Source organism: Staurois parvus, unplaced genomic scaffold (genome assembly GCF_062004578.1).
Source record: "Staurois parvus isolate SC_StPar_1 unplaced genomic scaffold, SC_StPar_1.0 ptg000465l, whole genome shotgun sequence".
NCBI lineage: Eukaryota > Metazoa > Chordata > Amphibia > Anura > Ranidae > Staurois > Staurois parvus.
The window spans coordinates 1,432,420-1,456,212 of record NW_028318261.1 but is presented as its reverse complement, the minus strand read 5'-3'; the positions used below and the strand labels follow the sequence as shown (position 1 = coordinate 1,456,212).

General features: G+C 41.5%; 1 protein-coding gene and 1 pseudogene across 1 annotated transcript in view; both read right to left on the bottom strand.

Annotated features, from left to right (window-relative positions):
- ALDH16A1 (aldehyde dehydrogenase 16 family member A1) overlaps window positions 1–23,793 on the bottom strand; it is a 144,816-nt gene that overhangs the window by 78,060 nt on the left and 42,963 nt on the right. Inside the window, exons 7-9 of the mRNA XM_089689004.1 lie at window positions 20,247–20,399; window positions 10,278–10,475; window positions 7,423–7,521 (exon numbers count right to left, since the gene is read on the bottom strand). Coding sequence (XP_089545130.1) covers window positions 7,423–7,521; window positions 10,278–10,475; window positions 20,247–20,399 — 450 coding nt within the window. The remainder of the gene's footprint in view (window positions 1–7,422; window positions 7,522–10,277; window positions 10,476–20,246; window positions 20,400–23,793) is intronic.
- Window positions 3,027–4,196, bottom strand: LOC149452775 (uncharacterized; annotated as a pseudogene).

Here is a 23,793-nt window from a genome sequence, read left to right as displayed (position 1 = left end):
AAGCCATCATTTCTGGTGTGTCTTCAATTCACTGGGAGATGGTGAAGACAATTTTGAATTGTTTTGCTGCAAGCAAGAGCACTTTATGGTGGTGGATGGACATTATCTAAAAAATTTTTCTTTTTCACCATTGTTTTCTGATATCACAGACATATATTTGTTTTGAAACATTTCAGTTTCACGATTTTATGTTTGGCGCTACAGTTTGTTTTAGTCATTTATTTAGGTTTGTATACTACCTACTGATGTTAGCTGCTTTACAAACTCAGTCAGCACGGATACGGTTTATTTTATTTTAGCTGTTCCTGTACTGCTGCCTGAAACAAGTAAACAAATGTATAACTGCAAAGATATGTAAGTGTTTCATCGTACAAATAAGAGCATGTGTGAAAGATTAGGACTTGGAGCTATAAAAAGGTAAGGTTAAAGCGGTAGTAAAATAAAAATCCGGTTCCTGAAGGTTAAAGAAGAATTCCGGGCAAAAAAAATTTTTTTCCAATGCAGTGGGGCTGTACCCACACTGCATGGGCAAATGCCCATTTTTATCTAGGGGTTTGGAAAGCTTAGATATACTTACCTAATCCGCCGATCCTCCAATCGCAAGACCGGTCCCCTGCTGCTCCTTCCCTCCTGAATGCTAGTGGTCTTGTGAATGGGCTGTTCCTAACACCAGCACACCCATAGACCTGCTCTGGATGTGAGGACAGCAGGAACAGTCCACCGTTGAACATTTCCGAAGTATCGGAGGAAAAGGCAAGTATAGCTTTTTCCCCAAACCCCTGGGCAAAACAAGCAGTTAACCCATGCACTGTAGGCACAACCCCACTGCATGGGAAAATAAAAATTCTGACCAGAGTTCTGCTTTAAGGGTATATTGTGCTAGTAGCATTGCCTAATAGCACATTATGAGAAACTTGGCTTGAAACAAAGCCGTGTTATCATGGCTGATAGGGTTTCCATCTTCACCTGGTCTTCCTTCCGGGTTCGTGGGCTCTGACCAATTGAACGGCCGAACCATGATGACATCACTCTCGCGCATGTGCATGGGAGCCACAGCCATGGTACAGCGTTCTTAAGGGACAGCAAACTCAGTATGTTGTTCCTTTTGAGTGCAGTGCACATGCATCAGCGATGTCACCAGCTACAAAAATAGCGAATATCTCCTAAACGGTGCACATTTAGCACAGTTTAGGAAATATTCCTTGTATGTACAGGTAAGCTATATTTTGAAGTTAACCTGTAGGTACAAGTCACCAAGCAGTGCTTACTACAGCTTTAAATAGAAATACCTCCAAAAATAAAATAAAATTATGTCCTTTGATTTTAAGAGAAGCGAAAGTAAGTATTCATCAACAAGAAAATGTCTGGTCTTGTGCTTGCTATGGTGTTCAATGCATTCACCTGTGCCAAATTTATAAATAAAGCACATTGCGTATCCAGCAGTCAGTATGGCCCAGATTCATTGGTCCAATTGCTTTTTAAGGGTGCCAGTGACATTGTCACACAACAACATTACAAACCAATATATTGACTGATGCTACCATTTAGATCTGTGCAAGTGCAATAAGCAGAGAGTCAGAGGGAGGAATGGATAAAGGAAAACTATAGCCTTTATACAGTACTTCTTGCTAGCAGAATACAATTACCTACTGATCATCAATTTTACATTATTCATTACTAAGAAACCACCACATAGGAAAACTGGATTTTTTCTACATACTTACCTGTAAATCCATTTCTTGGAGTACATTATGGGACACAGAGAAGGCTATTCATGACTATGTTATAGGCCACCTATAGGTAAATGGACACTGGCCAACCAATCAGAGAGGAGATCCGCCCCCATATAACCCCTCATACACAGGAAGTACTTCAGTTTTTGTAGCAAGCAATGAAAGTCCAGAAAGAGGGGTGGGACCTTTGTGTCCCATGATGTACTCCAATAAATGTTTTTTACAAGTATGTAAAAAAAAAAAAATCCAGTTTTCTTTATCGTACATCACGGGACACAGAGCAGGCTATTCATGACTATGTGGGACGTCCCAAAAAAATAAAGAAATTTGAGGGGAGGGTGACACCATGATAGCCACCGCCAATCCCTCAGGACCTACTCAGCCGCCCGTAAACCACTGCAGCCAAAGGCAGAATCTGCGACTCTAACATCCACCTGGTAGAGCCTTGTGAATGTGTGAACAGTAGACTATGTGGAGGCCTTGCAAACCTGAGCCACTGACGTCTGATAGCGGATTGCCCAAAATGTGTCCACACACCTGGTAGAGTGTGCCTTCACCCGAATTGGCGGGATCCAATGTGAAATAGTCTTGAATGTCACCGGCCCCTTCCTAGGCCCTTCTGGCAGCATGAACAGAGCATCTGACCTCCTGACCTGTGCTCTAACCTTCAAGAAGACCCTTCAACGCGTACCAGATACCAAGGTATGCAAAGATCTTTCTCTTGCTGACTGATTCCTAGAAAAGAAAGAAGGCAGAACAATGTCCTGCTTGAGATAAAAACCAGAAACCATCTTTGGTAAAAAAGACGGATGAGGTCACAACACCACCATACCATGATACAAAACCACAAATGGTTCTCGACAAGAAAGCTGCCAGCTCGGACACCCTTCTTACAGAAACAACAACTTACAAGTCAACAGGACCAGTGGAATCTCTCCAATAGTTTCAAATGGTGGTTTAAAACGTCCAAAACCAAGTTCAGGTCCCAAGGACACAAAGGTACCATGACAGGAGGAGCAATATGCATCAGTCCTTGTTAAAAAGTGCGGACCAAAGAGTTAGATGCAATGGGCCTCTAGAAAAACGGCTAATGTTGAAACCTGGTCAATTTCTTCTGCAACCCTGTTTGAAGAAACAACAGAATCCTACCAATCACATACTTTCGTGGGTTCCATTTGTGAACCTCACACCAGGAAATGTAAGCCTTCCAGGTTCGGTAATAAATGTTCCTAGAGACTACCTTTTTAGCACCCATCATCATGGGGATGATAGAATCTGACACTCTCCTATCCTTCAGGATCTGGGTTTCAATATGCACGCCATCAAGTTTAGCGACCGTAAAGTTGGGTGCAATATAGGACCTTCAGACAACAGGTCTGGCCGATACGGCAGGGACCTCCTGGGCCAGGCCGAAGCAATCAGGATCACCGTAATAGACTCCTCCCGAATCCTGCGCAAGAGACGCGGCAGCAACTGAATTGGAGGAAAGGCATAAATCAGTGAAAACTGGTTACAAGCAATCACTAAGGCATCTACCCCTGCCGTGCAAGGGTCCCTTACCCTGGACATAAAAAGACCAACTTTGTTGTTATATCTGGATGCAAACAGATCTTCATCCAGGCAACCCCATTGCTAGCAGATTCCCTTGAAAACCTTGGGATGCAAAGACCATTTCCCTGAAGTCAACTGATGGCAACTGAGATAATCCACCTGCCAATTGTCCACTCCCGGGATGAACAATGCTGATAAACTTGGAACATATCTCTCTGCCCAGGTCAGAATGTAATTTGCCTGCTTCTGAGCACCTCGACTCCTGGTACCACCCTGGAGCTTGATGTATGGCACCGCTGTAGCATTGTCAGAATGAATCCTCACAGGCCAACCGTGAAGCCTAGATGTCCAATACCTCAGAGCCAGCCTCACTGCTCAAAGTTCCAGGATGTTGATGGGTAAAACACTTTCCTGTGGAAGCCATGTTCCCTGAACTGTGGCCTCCAGGACAGCCCCCAACCTGACAGGCTGGCATGGGTGGTTACCAACTTCCACACCACTGGCCAAAATGATCTCCCTCTCTCCAAATTGTGAGTTATCACCCACCAATTCAAGCTTTGCAGTACCTCTGGAGACAGAGATATGCAGTAATCCAGGGCCGGAATCTTCTTGTCCCAAACAGTGAGAATGTACCTTTGCAGCAGTCTGGAGTGAAATTGGGCATAGGAAATAGCATCAAACAAGGACACCATCTTCCCTAGCTACCTCATACAGAGGCGAATTGAATCATACCTCTTGGCCTTCAAACTGCAAACCACGTTCCTCAGGGCGCAATGTTTCCCTGGGGGCAGAAATACCTTTGCCTGAACCCTGTCTACGACCATCCCCAAACACTCCAGGCTCTGCACTGGTTCCAGGGCCGACTTCTTGAAGTTGAGAATAAACCCAGCCCAGCTGTTCCAGGTTCTTCATTGTAAGGACCACATCCTGCTTTAAACCTGGCACTGACAAACCTCTGAGCAAGAGGTAATCTACATAACATATGACCGATACCCCCAGAGTTCTGAGTGAACCCCAACACCGGAGCAAGAATTTTTGTGAAAACTCTTGGAGCCGTGGTCAGCCCAAATGGTACTGCTATGAACGGGAAATGCTGGGCCGTTTACTGCAAACCGCAGAAATCTTTGGTGTGAAATGCATATCGGCACATGTAGGTATGCGTCCATAATCTAAAAAATCCCCTTCCTGTAAGGAGGCCACTACTGACCGAACCGATTCCATGCGAAAAGACTGGATATTTAGAAACTGATTTAGCTCCTTGAGGTCCAAAGTGGGCCTTACATCCCCATTTGGCTTTGGGACTGTAAACATGTTTGAATAAAACCCCTGAAACCTTTTGTCCGTTGGAACTTCCATGATCAGCCCTGAGACAATAGGCAATCGAGTGCCTAAAGTAAAGCCCAAAAAGTCTACTCTGTACCTCCGAGAAATCGTGGAAATGACCCATTTGTCTTGGATTAGAGCCCTTCAGGCAGCAACAAAATTCAAAAGCCTTCCCCTCACCCGAATGAGTGGGGGTGCCCCTTCATAAGGAGGTGGACTTTGGATTTGCCTTGGAGGACTTTTGCACCCAGGGCCTCCTCGGGTTTTGATTCGAAGTTCTACCTCTGGAGGCTGGGACCTGCGTGTGGCGAAACAAGTGCCTGGTAGATGAGAGGCCAGCAACCAAAGTCCCTGACACCTTGAAAGAAGGGCGTTTGGATCTCCTTTTGAAGGACAGAAGAGAACTCCTTCCTCCTGAAATCTTTTGGATAGATTTGTCCAAATCTTTCCCAAACAGCCATTCTCCACAAAAAGGGAAAACCTGCCAATAATTTTTTGTATGGCAGTTCTGCCGACCAACTCTTCAGCCACAAAACCCTGCACATGTGCACTGACAAGAGGGCCTGGCGAAAAATTTGCTGAATCGAATCCATCAACTGCAAAACAAAGAACGTAGAACATCAACCAAATCCTCGGCCGAGTTTTCCCTCTGCACTGACGGTCTTCAAAAGCAGTTGCTTGGCATGGTCAGAAAGACTTTGACAAATGCCAATAGCTGCCACTATTGGCTGTGCGGCAGAACCTGCCAGGGAGAAGGATGCCTTAAGGAGAGACTCCAGCTTCTTATCCGCTGGATCCTTGAAAACTTGGATATTATCCACAGGACATGTTAAAGATTTATTCAGGAATGAAACAGCTGCATTCACTACAGGCAAACCCCATTTCTTAAACTTCTCTTCCATGGAGTACAAAAAAGATAGCCTCTTTGGTGGAACGAAAACCCTGTCTGGTTAATCCCAGTCAGCATGCATAATTTGCTCCAGAAGAGGATGCACCGGACAGGCCCGAGTACACTGTAAAGGCTCCAAAAAGCCCAGAGAAGAAACATTAACCTCAGAGGTTTCTATCGGAGGTAGCCTGAATCCAGATCATACCATATCAGTGAGGACCTTTACTAAATCTCTAAGACTGGGAGGCAGAGACCGCCAGCTTCCCCTCAGGCTGCGACTCCTCAGACAGAGACTCTACTGCCTGACCTTCTTTCAATTCTTCCTCATGTTCCACCCATTCCTGCTCCAGGATTAGTTGTTTCAGTGACGGGGATCTCCTCCACTTCTTGGTTCCCTGAGAAACGATGCAATCATCCCAGCGATCTTATCCTCTAATCCTGCTAAGGCTGAAGCAAGATCATCCTTGGTTACATATGCCGATGCCTTAGTAGTAGCCTCTATGCCAGATAAATGCAATAGCTCAGACTGCCCAGTTGCTTCTGGCCTCTCAGGAGAGGATATTACAGCGGACATTCAACTAGGTTCCTCAGGACCTGGTGGCAGCACATTAGTGCCCTTTCCTTTTGTACCTCCCCCACTCTGCTTTCTGGAAGGCATTACTTTAGATAGCGTAAAAAACCTGTGTATCTCCACTAGTAAACACAGATCACAGCTATGCAAGTAGTGTGCTGAAAAATAAACACTCAATGCAAATTGCTAACCTTATGAGCCACCAAGGGCAGCTCCTGACTGACTAGCCAACACTTCCCCCTCAGGGGAGTACTCACGTCCCCCACTGAATAGCCTGTTCTGTGTTCCGGCCAAAAGAATCCCTCAGCGGCAGTGGCAGCAGCCCACATGTGACCAAACCTCCTGATAAGCAAACATGGCCAACTTCCGTTTCTGGCCGCTACTGTGCATGTGATCCTACTGTGCATGATGGGGTGCAATGGCTGGCCGCACTCCTTGTGGCTCAAGACAGAAAAACAAGCAAGCATATTCCGGGAAAAAAATGCTGCGATCACTTCCCTTGGTGGAAACCCAGTCAATCTGCAGTACCTGTCCTTTTCCTTCCAAATCTGAGCTTTGTTGGCACTACCCCAGACCCGGTTCCATCCGTGCGGGGTCCAGCGCCATAAGGCTGCATTATAGGCAAAACCCTGAGTATTCTTCTCCTTATGTAGTGAGGCTCAGGTACCATCCTTTTTCGGCTCACAGTTTTCTGAATGGATCTGATTAAAGTCCATGATTCTCGAAGGAACCATACTAGACTTTAGCTATGCTCCAGGAGCACAAGCAAGACTTGCAATGACCATCCACCTTACAGACACTGGCGAAAAAAACTGAAGTGTTTCTCGTGGGGGTTATATAGGGGAGGACCTCCTCTTTGATTGGTCGGCCAGTGTCCAATCACCTAAAGGTGGGCCTATAACCCACATAGTCATGAATAACCTGCTCTGTGTCCCGTGATGTACGATAAAAAAAATGGTAACATGTTTAGGATTATACTGGTGTGGTATAGCAATCCTGAATGATAAACTGAACTACTCAGCAGGTAGGCTACGCATCCCCTATGCATCTTATGGTTTCATTTTCTATTTTGTCTAAACATTGAATTTAAAATTATACCTTACAAGTAGAAAACTCTAATACATCACCTAAGGTAAACCCTTGTATTTTATGAATGAATACAAGACTTCCTCGGTTGGGGTGGAGAGGCAGGCAGATGGCGTCACAATCTCCATCTCAGCCAATCAGAGGAAGCCTTGCATACATTCATAAAAATACAAAGCAGTGCTCAGCCCAACTCAATTTTGTTTCGGGAAATGGACAGGAAGTCCCCATAACACAGCAATCAACAAAGAATAGAAATTGTAGATAGATACCTCCTCTCTGACACAGCGAGATGTGGTGTCCACACCAGTGATCAAGGTTGGTGGGTAGAAAAATCCTTTTTTAGGAAGAGGTCCAGGAGTCTGAAAAACCTGTTGGACATACAGAACAAATGCACATGAACTGGAAAGAATATTAATGGAAAATAAAGACACTGTATTAAGTGAAGGTATCATTTTCTCTACTTTCTTACAAAATATAAAAACAATGAAATGCTGGAAAGGAAAGATTAAGGTATGAACAAAGGTACCAATCATATTCCAGCTATTTTTTATATTACAGTGGAAATTGAAGTTATGTTATATGCATAACATTTTTTAAATGTGCTTTTAAATATAGCTAGTTAACCTGCATCTGTCCTGAAATCAGCCCCCCATAATCCACTGTACAGCAGGATTCAGACTGGGAGCAGAGGAAGCAGCATTGTAAACCAGTTGGCCTCTAAAACATTGCTGTCAGTCTATGGGGTTATATTGATGGGCATTCTCGTCAAACGCTGCATTTTCTGTTCAAATGCATGCAGCTGGGTTCCAGTGGAAAGCCCAATGTTTGACAAGAAAAGGATTTGTCGGATTTGCTTTGCCTGTAGTCTAACCAGGCCTTAAGAGGACATACTGTATCTAAATAAAAAGCAGCACCCTGCAAATGCAGCCTTGGAATTGACTTGTGCTCAGTCCTTTTAAAGTCAAGTTTTGCTCCAGGCTTACAAAACAGCCAAGAATGACATGAAATGTTATTGTGATGATAGAACTTCTTGCCTACACTACCATTTTTAATAGATACAAAAAAAGAACAATTTTATGTAATTATAATTCCAAGACTGGCTGTTCTGCCTGAAAAGAGTGCCTAGATGTATAATGTCTGAACATCTTTGTTAAGATTGTCAAACGTAGCGCTTAAAAGGCTGAATTCACCTTTAATAAATGAATTAATTTTTGCAGGAAAATATATGCATTTTGTGCAGCGTCAGGCTCTTCCTCCAGTTTCCTGCCTATACCTCTGTGTAGGCTTTCAGAGATGGGGGAATTGTCAACGGACTACTAAAGTACTGCATTTTTGTTCCATTGATAACTGCAAGTCTATATGAAGCATGGGCACATGGGACTTGTAGTTTATTCATTTACAGATCACCGCAAATGAATGCTGCAGCTGTGAAGATGGAGCCATGCAGCTGCGCCGATTTAAAAGAGACAGCAGCTTCAGGGGAGTGGACTCGGTGGAGGGGGATTCTTTTGCAAGACGTTACATGTTACACTTTACATATCAGTGTTACATGTTGCTAAGGGTGGAGCACTTCCACTCCCTCTGAAGACGAAAAGCGTCAGGCAGGGCACACAGTCATCATCATGTTTCTGTGCATGCTTGCTGGGTGCCGACCCCAATTTTGTTTGTGCGCCAATTTGCTCTTTAAAGTATACTTGCTGATCTTGTGCACGCTATGTGGCAATAAACCAAGCGGCTGTACACTAAATGCAGTATGCTCTTTTTGAATTTTATGGTCCATGCTGGATAAATATTGGAACTGGAGAGGTTGATCTGAAGTAAGAAATTTAGGATCTGTGGGAGTCATCCGTGGGGATCCGTGGCAAGTAGTCCATATGTTTTGGGGTTCACTCATATAAAAAAAAAAAGCAAGTGCTGTCTGACCTCCAATCCTGAGGCCAAATTATCTGGTTAGAATTTTGGCTGTCTTTTCCCGTGATGGTGATCGATCTACACTACTGCTGCTGGCATCAACTCTTATTGTGAATATTTCACGGTTTGTTTAAAGGGGCAGTATTCATACATTTTGGACACTTAATTTGGTAAAATTTATTTCATTTATATTGAATTTCTTATTCCTTTTAAGGGATTTGATTTGTTGAGTATTTAATAATAGTTGGTGACAGCGCCATGCACAAAGCCTGATATCATTTTTAGGAAATATCTGTGTGTGGATATTCGTGTGGGCCGCTTTCTGTTTATAAACAAAAGCTTTTGAAAATTTTGGTTTGCCATTAGCGCAGGGAGGTTTTGGTTTATAAAAGGTAGAGTTAGACACAGTCCACTTACTAAACCTGCAGTTAAATAAATGCGAGCAGTAAGCCCTTAACAGAAAAAGTTTCCTTACAGCAGGACTCCCACTCAGAAGTTACAGCACCATACAGCATTTAAAATAGAAATACAGCACAGGGTACACCAGCTCTCAGCCTCCTAAAACATGGCCTCTCAGACTAGAACAGAACATTGTCTACATGCTACTACTGCACCAACTGTACTTCCAGGTATTGGCGTGGTCAGTGCAGACAGACACACAACCCTAGCATGTCTGTATCTGCTGTTCCCTGGCAGTACAATGGTCTGCTCAAGAGGGTGAAGCCCCCTAACTCTACTCAGCTACCATACTGCAAGGCCTGCACACACATGCACAGTCAGCAGGTGCTGGTTGCCATCAAAACATGTACCCAGGACATGAAGGCTTTATCCCAGCCAATGCGCTACAAAGACTTCAGGCCTTAATCCAGGATTTATCAATCCTGAAAAAAAAAACAAAAAAAAACAAAAAAAAAACAGTTTTCTCACGAGACACACATCCTGCAGCCCACCTTCCTACATGGCTGAGAACCCTGGGTGACACCAAATCCTCTCTACAATATGAGAAGGCAAATGCTTTCCATGCTGGTAAACATTATTATAATTCTTAGTTTAGGTTATATCATTTTGCAAACTGGTCCAAAAGAGCACTTGACATAAGAGTTTACAATGTGTCGCAGAGCATAAATACACTCTTGTCTCACGGCAAACCTGTAATCCGATTTGTTTAAAAACAACAATATAACAGAATGGTCCCATTCCCAATAAATCTGACCTCTGCTCTCTCTGATCGAGCTTCCTCCACAAACTCAGTGATGGTCTTCATCTGACTCTCATCCACCAAGGCTCCCATGTCAATGGTTTTGTCCAGACTGTCGCCAACCCTCAGATGGGTCATCCTCTGCTTGAGTCTTCGGATCAGATCTTCAGCAATAGATTCTTGCATGAGAAGTCGGGATCCTGCACTGCAAACCTGCAAACAGACAAGCTATTATTGTGACAAGAATTTTCAGAGGAAAATACTGCAACTACATACAGGGCTCAGGCAAGGCTTAAATGTGGTCTACAGCTTTTCAAAAATGTCTATTTATAGAATAGAATACACAGGAATGTGATCAGTTTCATGTAAATAAACTGAAGAGGTCATTTACACATAAAACCAGGCGGTAGAGCCACAGTTTTACCGTCTCCAACTGCCCACCTCAACACAGACATGCAGCTGCTCAGGAAAGTACACATGCAAAAATAAAAACACATTACATTCAGCAGGTGTTACTGCTGCCAAAATGCAACCCATGCAAGTCTATGGAGCTGCGCCACAACTGCCCTCCAACCACGATTACAGCGCAATGGTGCGGCATTTACAGGGTTAAATTAGGTGGTGAGGACGCAATGTATCATCTCATCGCCTGTCAAATGCTTCTGAAAAGCAATCCCCTCCACACATTGCTTTTCAGAGGGGTAGCAAGGGCTGACGCACATATGAATGAGCCCTAATAATGTCTGTTGAAGCGGACATCTAGCCTTACCTGCAGGCTTGCACAGCTGTGCAGGCTCTGCTCCTGTACTGAAAATGCTTAATCTGATTTAATTGCTGGTTCTGAGCTTTTCATTCTGTGCATTAGCAGCTGCTGCAAGTTGGACAGAGCCCACCTCATTTCCTGTATTGAGACATCAAGCATCATCTAGCCCATTTCCTTCGCAGTCAAACTGTCCCCGGCCCACAATTTCAATTTTATTGGATGTCAAATCTTAACCACTTGTGCTCTGGAAGATTGTACCCCCTTCACGACCAGGGCATTTTTTGCTATTAGGCACTGCGCTACTTTAACTGGCAAATGTACGGTCATGCAATACTGTACACAAATGCAATGTGTATAATTTTTTTCCCCACACTATTAGAGCTTTCCTTTGGTGATATTTGGTCACCACTGATTTTTTTTTTTTTGCAATACAAACCTAAAAAAGACTGACAATTGAAAAAAAAAAAACATGTTATTCTTAGTTTAGGCCAGGGGTAGGCAACCTGAGGCTCTCAAGCTGTTGTGGAACTACATGTCCCATGAGGCATTGCAACATTACAAAACTGACAGTTACAGCTATGACTTGCAGAGGCATGATGGAACTTGTAGTCCTGCAACAGCTGGAGAGCCGCAGGTTGCCTACCCCTGGTTTAGGCTATATAATTTTGCAAACAATCTTTCTTTATAAATTTAGTCCAAAATGTATTGTGCTGAATTTCTTTGGTAAAATAACCCAAATCCGTGTTTATTACTTAACCGTTTTGTCTACAAACTATGGTGTATGTATTTGAAAATGTTTTATAACAGAAAGAAGAACATATCAAATTTCATCATAATTTTTGCTACATGTCTTTGTTAAAAAAATCCCAATCAGTGTATACTTATTCACTGGTTTGTGTGAAAGTTATAATGTCTACAAGCTATGGTATGTATGGAGGTACAGTGAGGAACAGAAGTATTTGAACACCCTGCGATTTTGCAAGTTCTCCCACTTAGAAATAATGGAGGGGTCTGAAATTCACATTGTAGGTGCATTCCCACTCTGAGAGACTAAATTAAAAAAAAAATTCAGGAAATCACATTGTATGATTTTTAAAGAATTTATTTGTCTTGCACTGCTGAACATAAGTATTTGGACACCTGAGAAAATCAGTGTTAATATTTGGTACAGAAGCCTTTGTTCACAATTACAGGGGTCAAATATTTCCTGTAGTTCTTGACCAGGTTTGCACACACTGCAACAGGGATTTTGGCCCACTCCTCCACACAGATCTCCTCTAGATCTGTCAGGTTTCGGGGCTGTCGCTGAGCAACACTGAGTATACATAGTGACACTGTACTACTTGTGGGGGGTGATGAAGATTCTTTTTTTTTTCTTACACTGATTGCTTTTACACCCATAAAGGCTGTAAAAGCAATCATTTCTCCTCTCTGGCTGCATTCTTGCAAAAGCTTTTGAAAATTTTGGTTTGCTATTAGCGCAGGGAGGTTTTGGTTTATAAAAGATAGAGTTAGACACAGTCCACTTACTAAATCTGCAGTTAAATAAATGCGAGCAGTAAGCCCTTAACAGAAAAAGTTTCCTTACAGCAGGACTCCCACTCAGATGTTACAGCACCATACAGCAATTAAAATAGAAATACAGCACAGGGTACACCAGCAGGGAGCGCGCACTGTCCAAAATGGCGGGCGCCATTTAAGAATGGCAACCCACTCCTGCACTGCTCCCGTCTGGCCGTTTATATACATGGGCTGGACGGGAAGTGGTTAATTTACACGCTATCACCAGTGCATCATATGCCTGGCATGGTAGCGATCAGTGAAACTGGCTGGTGACAATACTTTTTTAAAGTTTTTTCTTCTTTATTTCTTTTAACTTATTTTTTAATTTGTTCCCTATTTTTTTTTTCTTACATACATTCATCAGAGTAGTTCAGTGTCATAGTGACATTGTACTAGATTGAGGGGGTGATCAGGGATTATTATTACTATTTTTTTTTTTTACACCACTTTGTTGTTACAATGAAGATAATTGTAACAGCAAAATGGTTAAAAAAAAAAAAAAAAAAAAAAGGGTTACATTCATGACAGTTGTGATCACTACTGATTAGTGATTGGCTACAGCTAATTACATAGTACATGGTGCTGTGATTGGCCCAGGTACTATGCGACAGCTGTGGGCCACTCACAGCATAGGAAACACAACTGTTATGAATTAATTCATAACAGCATTCTTGACACTGTGATCATGTGATTGTATTGCGATCACATGGTCACCAGGCCCTAAGCACCAGGATCCGCCACCCCTAACCTGGAGAAAGCTGGACGACGTACATGTACGTGATCTGACCTGCCTGTGCCACCTGCCTGCAAGTAAAAGTACTGTGGGTGGTTGGCAAGTGGGTAATCATGGAGGCTCAGCATCACAGTGTTAACTAGGGTGGCTTTGTGTTTTTAGGAAGCTAGGTACACACATTCCACTAGCCATGATTTGTGTACATTGCAAGAAGTACATAGACTTAGTAATGACATCACTGGGTCTGAAACAAAGTATGGAATTAAAACTTTTTTTTTTAACATTTCATAAGCCCATTCATAATAGGATAGGTAATAGAAAGAAATAAGGAAGGCAAAATATAAGCAAATTAAACTTCAGCTTTAATGGCTTAAAAATCTTGTTTTGATGAATTATGATTATCTGCATATAGCATAGTAAGGACCTGTGCCATCAGGTGCTGTGCTTGTATTGCTAGGCAAATGCAGCTTGTTTTTAGGTTGAATTTGAGATCAATTAGAGATGTTTGCAGATGGTGGGGCTGGCTCCTTCGGCTGATCCCAGAGATCCAGCCTCAGGGATCAGCAGAGGGAGCCTGCCATGCTGCCCGCACAGACCTGATTAGAAGTGGGGAGAGTTAGCAGCAGTCTGGGACATGTCCAGGAGGAAGCAGGCCAAGTCGCGATCGGTGAAAGGTCAATCCCCGATATTGGAAGAGAGATCCTGATGGTGAATGGTCCATATGTCCGGCAAATTGTTGGCGCTTAAGACCATTCATAACTTATGGTCCACATCATCTGGTAAGAGGCTCCCTAATGGTGACACTTGGTGGTGGATGACCACTTTGTTCAACGGGAAGTTGAAGTGTGGGGGCACTCTTCATATAATTTGGATTGTGAAAGGACTTTGCTTTAAATTTTGTTCACTTTGAGACTTTATTTTTCACTTTTTTGATATGTATTATATGGATGAATTTAATTCCTTGGTGTATATGTTCTATTCACATACAGGATGCTAATTAAGTACACTTGATAAAACGGACGTACAAAAATGATTAGTAATGACAGTAAATAGGAAATTCTGAACAAAATGATTTTCCAACTCCAAGTCTCTGCAGTTAGTTTTGAGAAATGTTATCCCATTATAGATGATACATCTCCACACTGGAAAATCAAAGCAATCAACTCAAAAGAAAAAAATAACTGCCCTAAAATTGTAGGGTAGAAAAGTCAGAAAACACTGCTGCACAATGTGTTTCTGTTGGAATTCACTACAATCTTGATAAAATTATTTGGTTGAACATCTAGCACACCCAAAACCTATGCTCACTCCTTGTGGATTCTAGTCACCGCTTTGTTCTTCTCTGTACAGAACCCCAATGTCCCAGTTCAGAAACCCCTTTGTGGCACATCAGTTTTTTGACACGGTAAAAACAAACAAGGTTGTTTCAGGTGCATTCATATTGCCAATTGATTATTACAATACGGCATTCGAACTAAGCAAGTTACCTTTAGTCACAACCTAACCCTGTAATTCCAGTCAAAATCTAAGCTAAAATTTACTCCCACCCCATGCTAAGCCTATGCCACCTACCCTGTAAAAGGAAAGATGTGTATACTTAACTATTCTGAAGTTGCTGTGGTCCGGTCACATGATGTCTCCAGCAGCATCTTCAGAGTAAAGAAGAGATGTCCGACAATGGCTGCAGAGCCTGGGAGATGATGTCATTCATAGACTTACTATTGGGCATTCGTTGACGGCTTTCCCTCCTCTACTCTAAAGCCGGCACTGGGACCGGCTCATGTGACCGAACTGGAGCGACTTCAGAACGTGCAAGTATAAGCATCTTTCCTTTTACAGGGTAGACAGAATAGCTTGGAATGGGGGTGGGAGTAGGTTTTCGCTTAGTTCAGTTTTGAGTGGAACTACACTTTAACCCTAAAACTCACATTAACCCCTAATTCTATACTACCCTGAACCTGTTAATATGATACGGTCACCTTGCTCTTGCAGGGAAAAGTGACAATGTCTCTCAAAAGGACCATTCTCTATCCCTGTATAATTACGTCCCTCACCACCCCTTCCTCCACTGCTGCCAATGCTGAATTTAGTGGTGGTGGTGGTGACTCAAGGGAGTACTGGCGACACTCCCTTGGTCATATGATAGTGCTCAGGCCAAGCAATTGACTGCTAGGCCTGGGCACTTTCACAGTTGAACAGATCACAAGCCCCCTATAGCCAGGAGCACAGAGTAGTGCCACCTGCTGCAATGGAGAATGATGAAGCAAGGAAGTGTAAGAAAGGGTATAAATGGTAGGGTCCCTTTGCAGAGATATAGTCATTTTGCTCTAAATGGGCAGGAGAACAGTGCCTCTTGAAAGTTGAACTGTAATTTGGATAGATATTCTACATAGAGACATGATATATATCAAGCTACAACATATGGAAAAAACTAGACAGCGCTATGTAGTTTAAATGTGTGATGCCAGGTGCATAAGCATTCTCTAGTTAGACTTTTTTCACAGAGGGAACACTAATAAATATATCACTATCTATAACACATCATATATTGTATTAAAGATTATAAGCTCAAAAAATCAGGTGCATTGGCATTTTACATATAGTACATATATAAAACATACTCGTAAAGTGCCTTTACATATTTAACATACTCATAAAGTGCTTATACATATTGCGCGTCTAAAAAATAATTATAAAGTAATAATGCAAAATGATGTACCTAAAATAAAGTGCAGATATGTATATACCTGAATCAATCAAATCAATAATACATAAATAATATATTTGCAATATAACAATACCAAAATATCTTAAGTTAAATCAGTGTGCAAAGTCCAAAATTCCTAAATCTTCTTTCTTTTGGTGCACCACCACCGTGTATAACGTTCTCAAAAAATAAACTCAATTTTCTTCATTTGCAGTGAATCCTCTCTGTAGCACCTTAAATTATCACTAAAATGTGCATCCGTCACCAAGTCTACTAGCCTCAACTCATCAAAAGATGTTGCTGGTACGATCATAAACCTGCCCACAAAGCGGCCCCCCCTGGGAATTATCAATAAATGTGTCATATCTCCGGTCTATTGCAGACTTTCCAAGGTCACCAGGATATATGCTCCATCATATTGCCCAGAAAAGGAAGGGAAGAGGAACTCGCATAGTGTAAAAAAACTTCAGAATATCTGTATTAAAAAGTCATAAAAAAACACTAATATTTTACAATGTCGCCACCAACACTGGTATAAATAGCATTTGTTGGTATCAAGTCCTCGCTCTGGCTATATTACTCTACCACGAGCATTCTCAATGTGCGCAGTGACGTTATGTCTTAGCCCCGCCCTACGCGTTTCATCATTCGACATCCTCAAGGGGCGGTAGAACGTGAGATCGTCACCGTGCTGAATATATATACTCAACAATACATAAATGCGGCTATACATAAGTAGCTCAAATCTTAATCAAATTTAAACTATAATCACAGGGTTGGAATTATATTTGTTATACAGTCATAACAACTTAATGTATCCCTGTCTTCTTAGAAAAAATAACATACTTTCTTACCACCAATAAAATGGCAGACTCCATATCGGGACCTTTTTTAGGTCTATTCCAAATGTTAGTATCTCCCTATAATGGAGTCTCTTAAAGGGCCCGGAACCCTTTACGTATATAAAGGGATACTCTCTCTCAGACACAAATAATGAAAAAATTAACTCTGATTTTGACCCTTCCCACATTTGGAATAGACCTAAGATAGGTCCCGATATGGAGTCCACCATTTTATTGGTGGTAAGAAAATACAGGTTATTATTTCTTCATTAAATCCCCAGATGGGTGAAGCAGCTTTTTATTGTCTGACAGTAAGGGATCGGTAATCTGGTACAGCGGGACCGGGGGGGATGGGGAGGGGGTCCAGTGGATGGCTGGAACCACTGGAAGCTGGAGGGAGAGCCTGGGTGCACACAGAAGCTGAGCACGAAACCACATGCGATTTGGACAGGAATCACACAGCATTCCTGTTCAAATCACATGTAATTCTTTCTAGTGCAATTTGAGCCCATTCATTTTGTATGAGCTCAAATCTCACTGCAAAGGTATTGGTACTCGGTATCGATGAGTACTTGGCTGAAAGTATCGGTAATTTTAATGCACAAAAACATAATATACCAAATTGTTTGGTAAAATATAAAAGATGTCGTTATGCTGAGTAAATATATACCCAACATGTAAGGCTTTAAAATGGAGCGCGCTCGTGGAATGTCGACAAAATACGTTACTTAAAAATCTCATTAGGCGACACTTTAAAAGCCTTTACTGGTTACCAGTTTAGAGTTACACTGGAGGTCTGGTGGTAGAATTATTGCTCTCACTAAAACATTCGTGGCATTACCTCACGTGTGGCAAAAACATCAATTTACATATGTCTGCGTGACCTACATATGCGTTTGCCTTCGCGTACGATCACAGGAGGGAGGGATTCCTTTAATTTTTTTTATTTTATTATGTTATTTAATTTAAATTTTTTTTACGCGGTCTCTAATTTTTTTTTTCCAGCAACTTTATTGCTATCATGAGGGATGAGAACATCCCTTTTGATACCATGGGCTGGGACAGGTCTTCTTTATGGAGAGATCGGTGATCTATTAGACCTTAGATCTCTCCTCTGGCCTACAAAGCATCCAATAGGACACAGATCGGTCTGATCGGCTGCTTCACTGGCTGGTAACCAGCCAGTTATCACAAAGCCAAAACCGGAAGTGACAAAACACTTGTCGCTTCTGGTTTCTTACACCATAGAGATGACTGGGGATGTTACAGTCCTCGATCATTTCCATGATCAGCTGGTGGAACCACCGACTGCAGTCTCGGGCTACCCCAGTGGGACATGAGAGCCCTGAAAAGAGACAGAAGTCAGAACGGCTACAGGTATGTTCTATAGTGTTTAAACAGTTAAATTACAACATGGCTTGTGTAGCAATTGAAAATGCAAAAATATTTATTTTTTTTGCAATTTTTTTTTTATGCTTTAAAATCAATCACAGAGCTGCCTAGAGATGCCTCTGAATAGTTACTTTTTACAACAAGCTTTGCAGTCATGAACGAACAGCTTGTTTTTAAAATTCTTTCAGTCATAAAAGGAGAATAAAAAATGACTTCATATCTAATGAAAACAATGTAATGTAAACACCCTCTTTTTGGTGGGATTTTTAAAGGCACAAAGCAAACCAATAATACTGTAAAAGATGACAATTTAATAAACCATATTTTATTTATACAAAATTAAAGACATATAAATTGCAAAATATGGCGGTAAGATAGAACATGATTTTACAGTGAATACATAGGTGAGGATGAATCATGCATGCGTTTGTACTTGACGCATTTTGAGACAGACAGTAATCTCTGCTTCAAAAGTGCTTAAAAGGCATGACACCTATAATAGATAGGCATGTTATTATAGTCATGTCTTAAAAATGTCTATTATAGGTGTCATGCTTTTTAAGCACTTCTGAAAAAGAGATTACTGTCTCAAAACTTGTCAAGTGCAAACGCATGCATGATTCATCCTCATCTATGTTTTCACTGCAAAATCATGTTCTATGTTACTGCCATATTTTGCAATTATATGTCTTTTTAATTTTGTATAAATAAAATAAGGTTTATTATATTTTAATCTTTTAGAATCTTATTGGTTTGCTTTGTGTGTGTTTATATTACATTGCTATAGGGATGATGGCACTTCTTGTTATCACACCCATTTCCTTTCTAGAAAATGAAAACAAAGTTATTGACCCAATGAGGAGTCTACGTTACAATTTTTCCAGTCAAAATAAAGTAGAAAAAGAATGATCTTACATCAATAACAAATCTTAGGGAAACAAACAAAGTAAATCAAATGAAAATGCAGAACTGTTCTTTTCAAAGCATGAATCAAATCAGAAACCTGCAGGTCCCTTCCAAATTCTGATAACTAGATAAATGATAAAAGGTGATCATCTTTTGAGGGATGAGATAGGGTGTGGTGCATAGAGGTCTCAGGGATTTGGTCTGAAAGGACTGGCTCAAGTCCATGGGGGAACTAGGAATGTCCACCGGAAAAGAAAAGAGGGAGGCGAGAGAGCCCTTGTAGTGTAGTTAATTGACTCAAAAGATGGTTAACGCAAATGTTTAACCAATAGGAAAAAAGAAAACTTGCATCTGATAAGGCAGGTAGAAACACACGAGCTTCCATAGGCGCAGGTGCAGAAAAATTTGTCCCCACGCAGGATAAAACAGGTCTCTCTCGCTGCCACTGGGGTTCCAATCCTGGAACCTCTGTGGGGATATGAGGCTGGTGTTGAACTGGGTATTTAAAAAAGCCTAAAAAAAGCTTGTCGGTGATCTGTTTGGCAGAAGATTCCATAGACATATGTCTTAAGGATGGGTCAGAGTCGTCTGGTTTAATGAACATTGCATTGCTTTGAAAATAAAGCAATCTGATCATCAAATCAGATGACTCCAACCCATCCTTAAAGGATAAATTCACCTTTTGCAGATAAAAAAAAAATGTACATTTATTATTTTTGGCTGCAGGAGCCTGTGAAGCATTGCACCATCGATCAGCAGATCGCTGGTGCCATGCAGGTCTCCTGAGACCTGTCAATATATCTGCTTGCCTGTATGGGATGCACGGGCTAGCAGATATACTGACAGGAAAATTCAATGAACTATCACGGCATTCCACGGCTCATTAAAAACTACAAGCTGACAACAGCTAAGGCTGTCGGGACTTGTAGATCGTTCATTCACAGAACTCTGTGAATGAATGATGCGGCCGTGTGGGCAGAAGTATTTCTGTGTTTTAGAGTTTGGCCAACAGTTTTTTTTTTGTTTGGTAACTAAACATTATTGTGTATTTGTGTGTAAATATAGTATATATGCTTACCTGACCCTGATTAAACCATATGGCATCTACAACTCCTTCCACAGCGCTGTCTAGATCTGCGGTATCAAACACAATGAAGGGCGACTTGCCACCCAGCTCTAGGGACAACTTCTTTCCACTGCCAGCTGTTGCTCTACGCAGAATGCGTCCCACCTATAAATACAAGAGGAACTTTTAAAAAAAATACAAGAAAAAAGAGAGGAGAAAGAGAGAGAGAGAAAGAGGGAGAGAGGGGGGGAGAGAGAGAAAGAGAGGGGGGGGGAGAGAGAGAAAGAGAGGGGGGGGGAGAGAGAGAAAGAGAGGGGGGGGGAGAGAGAGAAAGAGAGGGGGGGGAGAGAGAGAAAGAGAGGGGGGGAGAGAGAGAAAGAGAGGGGGGGGGAGAGAGAGAAAGAGAGGGGGGGAGAGAGAGAGAAAGAGAGGGGGGGGGGAGAGAGAGAAAGAGAGGGGGGGAGAGAGAGAAAGAGAGGGGGGGGAGAGAAAGAGAGGGGGGGAGAGAAAGAGAGGGGGGGAGAGAGAAAGAGAGGGGGGAGAGAGAAAGAGAAAGAAAGAAAAGAGAGAGAAAGAGAGAGAAAGAGAAAAAGAAAGGAAAAAAGAGAAAAAAGAAAAAGAAAGAGAGAAAGAAAGAAAGAGAAAAATAGAGAAAAATAGAAAGAGAAAAAATCCACAAATAAAAATCATAAATAAATAATAAATACAATAAATGAATATGTAATAATAAATAATTAACCCCTGACCTTAACCCCCTAACCCTAAAATACATTCATATTAATAATGATAATAATTTATTTGTATTATTATCATTATTAATAACTTATTTTTTTTTAGGGTTGGGGGGGTTCAGTTTCAGGGTTAATTACCATTTATTTATGTATTATTTTAGATATAAATTTATGATGTTTTTAATTTGTGTATTTTATATTTATTTATGCATATAATTACTATTTTTTAAAAAATTGTTTCATTTGAGCAGCAAATCACGCACAAAAATGCATGAATCGTGAGTTTTCATTCATTTCTATGAAATTGAAAATGTTCAAAAAGAGGAAAAGCTGCCCAAATTGAGTGACAAAAAAAACTCCAAAACTTGTTTGAGCTTCAGGCGTTTGGGTCCAGGCGACTTGGAGTGGAGATGTGAACCATCTCCAAAAAGAATAATTGATTTTTTTGCTCCTCAAATGTTTTTGAGCTTCGAGCTTCAAGCTACAAATCACTCAAGCCTTCAGGCTCTTTCAGAGGGGTGATCAGATCAGTCCTCTGATCTTATTCACTGTCCCCTGCATGTGAATCCACTCTGAAGCTGCACACAGGCAGACCACAGAAGTGGATGCAGACGCAGCGGCTGCACGGACACAGTCACATGTGAAAATATGACATGCAGGCAGGAACAAGTGCATGGATCTGAAAGCAGACATTGTGCAATGTAAAATTTATAGGTAGATAAAAGTCAGAATGGTTGCCAGTCTGATAAAAGTCAGTTTAACTGTCATATCTGGTGTTTGTTTACTTGAGTGTACTTAAAAAATAAAGTAAATAACTTGTCATATTATCAATTGGATCCAAGTAATCCTGACTGCGGTGTCATCTGTCATGAAGTATGAGCACATTTGGAGCTGGGTGGGATTCACTTTTACATATGAGCAGATGTCTTTATCAGTTCTAAAAGGAAATTGTGAAAACATTTAGTTGAATAGAGCAATCCCCAGAGGTGGCAACAGTTGCTAAACAACATCACGGTCATTGCTATCAAAAGGAAAGCAATTCCAGCTGCAGATCAACAGATGTGTAAAAAAGGAGCAGAGCAGTAGTAAAGCAGTGCTTCTAAACCGATTTTCAGTTAAGCACCATCTCAGGCAATACCAGTCTAAATGTGAAAAGGGGAAAAAAAAAACAGTCAGTGGGGTTTGTAACGCAGGGTTCAGAGGCTGAAACAACTAATCAATTATGATGAAAAACTGACGTCTCTGCACCATGGTATGAACGAGCCTTTACATTTCAAATAGTAAAAAGGTTTGGTCCGAGCATGTAGGCCCTTTACAAAATAATCTGGAGTGGGTGACTAGGGATAAAGAGAAGGCAAATTTAATAAATACCTTCTTCAGCTCTGTGTATACAAAGGAGCATGGGGGAGCTCATGTCCATATTGGGGATGATATTGACAAAGCCCCAAATTAACCACTAGGGCTCACAATTGATGTGGTCCAGCAATATTTAGACAGAAAAAATGTGAATAAAGCACTTGGACCAGATGGTATACACCCACGGGTCCTTAACCTCCCTAGTGGTATGATTATTTCAGATTTTTGGTGCTGAAAGCGGTACCATTATTTTGCATGGAAATATGTAGTTTTTTTATTGTAGGCTGTAATATTTAGGAATAACTCACTGAAATCTGTACGAACAAGAATCTAGTAAACATCCCGGGTATGATAAAATTTGAAACACAAAATCATAAATTAGAATTTAATAAATAAATAATCACAAAAAATAATAATATAATAATAATACATTTAATTCAAAAATATTATCAAACCAAAAACACTGAAATTTGAAATATAGCGCCAAGTTCGCACATCGCTGAGCAAAGTCGCAAAATTGTTTTCAGTGTCTGATGACGAATTTCTCCACGAATCACTATCACTCAATTCTGCAAGTGGTTCTGATTTACTATCGCTGTTCTCTAGCTGATCTAAACCCGCTTTTGACCTAAAGAGACGCTTTTTGGACGCCATGGACCTTTGTACGTTTCCAGGCAGAAAGAACAGTCAAAATGCAGACAGGGGACAGGACAAAGCACTCGGGACAAAATGTATGTGAAATGGGTTGAAACAGCAATGTTTTACTATGTAAAATCGTTTTGAAAAAAATGACTTTTTTTAAATTTTCTAATTTCCTGCCGCCGCCCGCACGTCACAGGGACCGGAACACAGGATCCGGATGCCGGCATCAGCCGGAGGAGATGGCCGGGGACGCTGCAGGGGACACATCGCGGGAGCGAAGGACAAGGTAAGTGCTGCAGGGACTCCCTATGCAGCGCCGCATGGTAAGCCTGAGTGTAGCTCGGGGTTACCGCTTTTGGTACTGACATTTTACCCCGAGCTACACTCGGGAATACCGTTAGGGAGGTTAAAGAATTGAGCTCTGTCATTTCAAAGCCATTGTTTCTGAATGACTGGCATGGTACCACTGGATTGGTGTAAGGACAATGTGGTGCCAATATTTAAAAAGGGATCAAAGTCTTCACCAAGCAACTACAGATCTGTTAGTTTAACTTCTATAGTTTGGAAGATACTGGAGAGTTTAATAAAAGGCCACATAGATGAGTTCTTGCTGAAAAAAAAAGCAATGGACAGTATGGATTCATAAAAGACAGAAGATGTCAAACAAATCAGATTTCATTGTATGAGGAGGTGAGCAAAGCCTTACACCAAGGAGTGGCTGTGGATAGAATATACTTGGATGTTGTAAAAGCATTTACACAGTTCCCCACACACAGCTAATGTGTAAGGTAAAGTCTACATTCTTGGAAAAATCCGTATGTAAATGGGTA